Source organism: Phaseolus vulgaris, chromosome 8, assembly GCF_051622355.1.
Source record: "Phaseolus vulgaris cultivar YP4 chromosome 8, ASM5162235v1, whole genome shotgun sequence".
Classification (NCBI taxonomy): Eukaryota; Viridiplantae; Streptophyta; class Magnoliopsida; order Fabales; family Fabaceae; genus Phaseolus; species Phaseolus vulgaris.
Genome location: NC_143505.1, coordinates 55,328,312 through 55,336,403, shown reverse-complemented (window position 1 = coordinate 55,336,403; position 8,092 = coordinate 55,328,312). Strand labels below are relative to the sequence as shown.

The 8,092-nt window shown below is 31.3% G+C and overlaps 1 protein-coding gene across 1 annotated transcript; it reads left to right on the top strand.

Moving 5' to 3' along the window:
- Positions 1-897: 897 nt before the first annotated feature.
- Positions 898-5,617, top strand: LOC137825379 (subtilisin-like protease Glyma18g48580). The gene is made up of 11 exons (XM_068631051.2): positions 898-1,056; positions 1,148-1,257; positions 1,338-1,435; positions 1,519-1,683; positions 2,835-2,958; positions 3,104-3,647; positions 3,723-3,823; positions 3,912-4,184; positions 4,299-4,410; positions 4,493-4,706; positions 4,827-5,617. Exons 1-11 carry the CDS (start codon positions 964-966, stop codon positions 5,360-5,362), a joined length of 2,370 nt encoding a protein of 789 aa, XP_068487152.2. The 5' UTR covers positions 898-963; the 3' UTR covers positions 5,363-5,617.
- Positions 5,618-8,092: the final 2,475 nt, after the last annotated feature.

Here is an 8,092-nt window from a genome sequence, read left to right as displayed (position 1 = left end):
CTTTATGAAAAAAAATCAATTTTTTTAATATGGGTCATATATTACATCGGTTCAATGACTTAACCGATGTAAAAATCATATATTACATTGGTTAGATGACTTAACCGATGTAATAACCCTACCAGCCACATGTTCCTCCACATATACTGACACACACAAAATTGGTTACCTGTGTGTCTGTAAGTGGTTACCTATGTGATGTTTATGACCAACACACTCTTTATGAAAAAAAAATCATTTTTTAATATGCACTATATATTACATTGGTTAGATGACTTAACCGGTGTAATATGGGTCATTATGAGTAAAAAAAATATTTTACACCGGTTATTACTAAGAACCGATGTTATATATTATTTTTTACCCTATTTTAAAGCTCGCGCTGTTCATTTGCGCACAATCTCAATTAATCACGTTATTACCACATCTACAACGTCAAATGTGTGTTACTATCAAAGGGTGTCAATATATCAACAATCCCCATAACAATCAATGGTGTACGTAATGAACTGGATGCATGCATAACAACGGTGATTGGTGTAGGCAAAGTTGGAATGTGGAAAAGGGTTTCATTTGCTTGGAAATTCCAACTCAACAAAAATGATAAATAATCACAGGCTTATCATTATTTGTGGTTAATCATCGTTCTTCCTACATTTCTTTTTGTTTTACTTTCTTTCTCCTGCAAATGTATACATTGGTTTTTCATAATAATAAATAATTGTTTAAATTTATTTTATTTTGTTTCATATTACAATAAACGTTTCAACGTAAATTAATTAATATTATATTAAATTCAAGAACATGAATGATAAAAAATGTCCAGTAACAGATGAAGTTAAAAACAGGAAAAAGCAAAATAAAAGTAATATGAAAAAAAAAATTGATACCTCTTTTCCCACTATAAGAAGAGTAGAGGCACAGGAGTGGAATAGAGGCACCCAAAACAAGAGTTGAAAGTAGATGAGAGTGATGGCATTCTCCATCTTCCAACTTCTTCTATCATCATTTCTTCTCTGCACTTTCTTCCAGGAACCCACCCACGCCCTTAGAAAGGCAAGTAAGCTCTGTATCGCATTTTACTGTTAATCTATACAACAAATGTAACATAAAAGCATTTCGTCATGTATATATGCTCTGTTTTCAGACCTACATTGTGTATTTGGGAGGGCACTCTCATGGACCAGACCCTTCTCCCACTGATCTCGAGACAGCCACAAATTCCCATCATGAATTACTTGCTTCTGTCTTAGGAAGGTAACACGACAGACACATTTGTTGTGTTAAATTAATGTTATTGGAACATTGTCATTAGTTAAAGTTTGTTAATTTAACAGTGATGAGAAGGCGAAGGAAGCAATCATGTACTCTTACAATAAACATATCAATGGGTTCGCAGCCCTACTTGAAGAGGAAGAAGCATCAGACATTGCAGGTAAGCGAATATCGTTTAAGTAATTATTTGCATGGCCCTCATTTTGTACACATCTTGAAGTCACTTCATTTTCACTGGAACAGAGAAACCAAACGTAGTTTCTGTTTTCCTGAGTAAAGAGCACAAATTGCACACTACCAGGTCATGGAATTTTCTGGGACTGGAAAAAAATGGAAGAGTTACTGCAAACTCTGCTTGGACTAAAGCAAAATTTGGAGAAGGCACAATCATAGCTAATATCGATACTGGTATGCTTGATGTTTATTTAAACCTTGTTAATAAAAGTTCATGAAATTATCTCTTTCTTTATTATTTTGTAGCTTTTCTTATACCATATTATTTTCAAGATATTATTACAACTTCTCCTCTACTTCATATATATCTCATTAAATTTATATTTTAATAATTATATGAGTCCTTTTCAAGATAAAAGAAATCTTAAATTTATATTATATTTACATGTTATGACTTCTGAATAATGTTCTATGATATTATAGAAAGATTGTGTTAAATTAATTAAAAATAATTTTAAAAAATTGTGTTTTGTTTCTCGGTTAAACTATAAATAGGAAATATAGTTTTAAAGTTGATTGTCGTAGTGTCACATTAGTAAGCTTTAACTTCGACTATTTCTCGTGCATTTCCATTTTCCATTCTTTCTGTTCAAAAGATTTCATTAAAAGTATAACTTAATATGGTTAAAACATTTCCATAATAAAATTATACACTAGGTTATAACATTAAAATATACGTAATATAAGTTATAAGATATCAGATATCTCCATTAAAATATGCTGATATAATATACAAAATAAATCTCAAATAAATTGAAAGTCTTAATAATAAGGTATTATTTTTTTTATCCTTAAAATAAACAATCAAATAAAACACGATTAACAGTGTAAGTCTTATAAAATCTTTATATAAAATTAAAATTACAAGATCTAAAAGATATGTAACATAGCAGAAATTACAAAAACATTTAACTAAAACATAGGAGAATAACTCCTATAATAAATACGTTATTGTTAACAAAGTAGAGGATGATGAAGAAAAGGTACATAAATTTCAAGGCTTAAATTTTTTTGGATAATTAGAACATACTTAAAATGGTTATTTCACACTCCTCTTTGATTGATAAATTATTTTAATATTTCTAATGTCTGTATGTGCTTGGTGTTTCCAGAAAATATATGTTGGAGAGATTCAAAACTTATAAGACATCAACAAACTCATAATAAATTGTTATACAGTTCAAAATTTTAATACAATTAATTTTAGTTTTCTTCATTATATTTTTAAACTTTTTATTTATTTGTTTTGTATGAACATGTTCAAAAAGATTTATAGGACCTGTTATTTTATACATTTTTACACTAGATCACTTACTGTTAAGCAGGAGTTTGGCCGGAACACCCTAGTTTTAGCGACAAAGGATATGGGCCAGTGCCTTCAAAGTGGCGCGGGAAAGGTGTTTGTCAAATTGACAGTTTTAATACTACACAGAAATATTTCTGTAACAGGTCATTTTTTTCTTTCTTATTTCAATCATCATAAAGTGAAAGATTACTTTATCCGCGTATTGGCACATTAGCTGCAATGTTTATCATTGAAAATGTTGTTGTGGAATGGGTAACATAGTAAAAGCTAACATAGTAGAAGTTTCAGGAAGCTGATTGGAGCAAGAATATTTCTGAAAAATCACGAGGCGGAAGAAGGGACGATTGATAGAACGTTCCGTAGCGCACGTGACTTCGTAGGACATGGGAGCCACACTCTATCAACAGCAGGTGGTAATTTTGTTCCTGGTGCGAATGTAGAAGGAAATGGCAGAGGCACTGCTAAGGGAGGGTCCCCAAAAGCTCGTCTTGTGGCCTACAAAGCATGCTGGAATAAACTGGACACAGGAGGGTGCAACGAAGCAGATTTCCTAGCAGCATTTGATCATGCAATATATGATGGCGTTGATGTCATCTCCGCCTCTATTGGGTGGTCCACTCCCTACAAGGAAGCTATGTTAACAGATGGTATTTCCATAGGATCATTCCATGCAGTCACCAAAAATATAGTCGTTGTTTGCTCTGCTGGAAATGATGGTCCATCACCTTCATCTGTCACAAACGTCGCACCCTGGTCCTTCACCGTTGCTGCCAGCACCATGGACAGGAGTTTCCTCAGCGAAATTTCTCTTGGCAACAAAACACACTTTCAGGTATCATCTTTCTATCCTATCACAACATGCATATACTTTTATTTTGTTAACTTAATTTGACTGCGCTTGTATCAGGGTGCTAGTCTTAATCGAGGCTTGCCACAAACCAAGCGAAAGTTCTATCCCATTGTATTTTCTGTCGACGCAAAACTTCGTAATGCCTCCGCTAGTGACGCGTAAGCTCTATTTTTATTTTTACTTTTATTTCCCAGTCTTGCTTCAAACACTTCATACTCGTTTCCTCACACGTGTATGTTGGTGTAGGCGTGTTTGCAAACCGGGAACACTTGATCCTGCAAAAGTAAGGGGGAGAATACTTGTCTGCCTTCGAAGTGATAAACTAGAATCTGTTAGAGAGGTCGAACAGGGTAAGCTTGCTGGCGCTGTGATAGTTTTTGTGCAGAATGATGAGCAAAGTGGAAATTTACTTCTGGCTGAAAATCAAGTTTTACCTGCTGCAAGTATAAGTGGAACAGCTGCTAGTTACATGAATACTTCCAATGCCAATACCACGGCCAACACCACGGCCATGTCCAGGTAAAGTCATATATCATTAACCACTTAGAAACCTCATATTAATTCTATTTGTGTGTGTGTATATATATATTTTATAATGAAGTACTTCACGAATTTATAAATATGTTGTTGCAGCATGTTTGGTTACTTGAATTCTGCAAAAACATATCTAGGAGTAAAGCCAGCCCCAATCATGGCTGGATTCTCATCTAGGGGTCCTAGTCTGTTGCAACCGTTGATACTAAAGGTCTATAATATGTATTTACATTTTGTTCTACCAAGATGGCAAGATGCATGATTTTTCATTTTGAAGGTACTTTGTTTTTCAGCCTGACATAACTGCTCCGGGTGTGAATATAATTGCTGCGTTTTCACAAGCTGCGGGTCCTTCGAATCTTGCATCAGATACACGTAGGACTCTTTTCAACGTGGAGCAGGGAACCTCTATGGCTTGTCCTCATGTTGCTGGCATTGCGGGTCTTCTCAAAGCATACCATCCTACCTGGAGTCCAGCAGCTATTAAGTCTGCTATTATGACTACAGGTACACCATGCTTAACAAAATGTTTTCTCGTATCCACAAAATACAAAATGTTCATGTGCAACATGTTATCTGTATAAGCATTGGTGCCTCATTAACAACTATGTTCTTGATTAATTCCAGCTACAACACTGGATAACACGAAGAAACCAATTCGGAATGCGTTTGACAAGGTAGCAACTCCATTTGAGTACGGAGCGGGACATGTTCAGCCTAACCTTGCAATTGACCCTGGACTCGTTTATGATCTAAACACAAATGATTACTTGAACTTCTTATGTGCTTCTGGTTACAATCAAGCTCTACTCAAGCTCTTTGGCCAATTAAAAAACTCTTACAAATGTCCCAAGTCTAACAGAATCGAGGATCTCAACTATCCTTCGATTACGGTGCATCATCCTGCGTCAAAGCCTATAAATGTTACTCGCATCGTTACAAACGTTGGACCTCCCGGCACGTATGGTATGAATGCTCATGGGCCTAGAGGTATAAAGGTTCGTGTTATACCAACATCCTTGACTTTTAAGAAAACTGGAGAAAAGAAGAGGTTTCAGGTTATTTTGCAGGCAACTGCAGTGCCCCGTGGGTTACCTTTATTTGGGACTTTGACTTGGACAGATGGCAAACACAACGTAACCAGTCCTATCACAGTGTTGTAACCTTAGAAATAACTCTTATCATTGTTACGTTGTGATTGTCATTTCATTGCGATTGCAGTTGTTTGGTTCTTAAAATAATCGTGTATCCTACTCCTGTTGTATTGAACTCTGTCATAAAAACATGTTTAGAATTTGAACCTTGTTGCATTGAGCTACGTTTGTTTGTAAAAAGCATAATCACGTACGGAACGTGTGCCTTTGAAATTTCAGGTTTGAGACCCTTGTCTAAATAATATTCAATAATTTCGTACTAAATCTATCATTTTCGTCATCCATTTCTCTTTTTAGTCTTCACATATTTTTCTTTCTTTTCAGTCACTTTACTTTCTTGTTGTTTTGTACCGAAAATTTTACAACATTTTATTATATATAAATATTAATATTATAATTAAAAAAATATTATTCTTTTACATATGAAAATTATAAAATTAAGCAAATGAAATTAAAATATTAAAAAATTTAACTTAACTTGTTATAAATTTGTAATATATATTAGTAGCTCTGAAGATCAGACACTCCTTTTAAATGGCGTGTCGGTGTCCGATATTCATATGCTCCTTTTAAATTTGTAATATTCGTATCGGACACACTCGTATGACACCTGTAAGCCACATATCCATGAAGTGTCCAATTCAAAAAGTATTTGTTAGATTTCTCACAGTTTTAGTACGATTTTAACACAATTTTAAAAAGGAAGAATACATAAATTTTCTAAAAATACAAATTTTATTGTATAAATTGTTATTATGATTATAAAAATAAGAAACAAATCCTTGTGAACCAGTCATGAAAAACATCTTTTTGCTCCAAAAAAAAAATCTGGAACATACTTGTGCACATGAATCTTTATTGTCAATTTATATAATTTATAATTATATAATATATAGATCTGTGTCCCCGTATCAGTGTCTATGCTACATAGATTAGTAGTCCACAAATTAATTATAAATAAAAAGGAATGAATAAATTTTTGTCATAACAAATAGATTACAATAGAAAAAAATATTTTGAACAAATTTACATTATATAAATAATTATCTAATATTATGTTCCCATAAGATATTTACGAAGAGAGAATGAAGTACTGTTCACCAACTTCATGCTAAGTTAATATGCAAAAATCTCTCAGAATAATTATTGCAATTAAAAATTAATTCATTATATTATACCAAGTACAATTATAGTAAAAGTAATAAAAAATGTGTGTTTCTTCCAGAAACATATTGTAGACGAAAATCGGATAAATTCCCTATTTAACACCATTTACATTTTTATTTCCCTAACTAGCACCCTTTTGCTTTTATTTCCCTATCTAGCACCCTTTTGTTTTTATTTTCCTATCTAGCACCCTTTTGTTTTTATTTCCCTATCTATCACTCTTTTGTTTTTATTTCCCTATCTAGCACCTTTTTATTTTTTATTTCCCTATCTAGCACCATTTCAAAAATAAAAAAATAAAAAATAAATTATTTTTTTTTTTTATAATTTTAATTTTGAATGCATTAAAAAATAAGTATTTTTAATGTTTAAAATAGTTAGAAATATAATTAATGAATAAAGAAATGAGTTTTTACAAAATAAAAATAAAAAAAATAATAAATTAAAAATGTTTAGTTTAAAATTATTTTTTTAAGAATGAAAAAATAAGAAATTAAACCCTACAACAACATAAAAGTTGAATCTATAAACATAAATTAATATTTATTTTTATTATTATTGATAATGTAATCATGTATATTTCAAGTAAAAAATACAGGACATAATTATAAAAAAATCAAAGTCAATTCGTATTAATTAATCGTGGACACACAAATAATATTGAAGTGTTTACCCTAAATGCAAAATCCTAAAAAAAAATAATGCAAATACTACACTTAATGCTTAAAAATGAGAAGAAAAAAATGCAAAAATAAATAAGTATAGAAAATAAAAACAACAATAATAAAATAAAAACAAAAAACAAAAATAAATAAACAATGGCAGAAAAAAATAATAACTAAAAACATATAAGATATAAAATAAAGGCAAAACAAAATAAGATAAATATACAAGATATAAAAAAAATAAATCCAAACAAGATAAAGATAAGAGATATAAGACGATACTAAATAAGTGTATGTTGATCATAAAAAAAATGAAAGATGATCATTCATTTAATATTTTCTTCAATGGTACATTAAATAGTTTGTGCGAAATGAAACATAATTAATGACAAGAAGTGCACAATCCAATAATGTTGGGACATGTTCTTTTTGTGTGTCCTGGTGTTTGACAATATGAACACTTTTTTGTTCGATCATGTTGTTTTTTTATGTTCATATCAGTCCTTATTCGACTTGACTTAGGTCTCCCCTTTGAGATTATTTTCATGTCGGGACTTAGGCATAGTATTTGACAAGTGTATGCAGGCCAATACTCTTCATTTTTTAGTTTCGTCAAATAGTTTTTCGTAACATGAAAGATCTGTGGCAATGTTGTTGTTTTTATTTTCTATATTTATTTATTATTACATTTTTCTTCTTTTCATTTTCAAGCATTAAGGGTGGCAAATCTTTATTGTCAATTTATATAATTACAATAGAAAAAAAAAAATTTGAACAAATTTACATTACATAAATTATTATCTAATATTATGTTCCCATAAGATATTTACGAAGAGAATGAAGTACTGTTCACCAACTTCATGCTAAGTTAATATGCAAAAATCTCTCAGAATAATTATTGCAATTA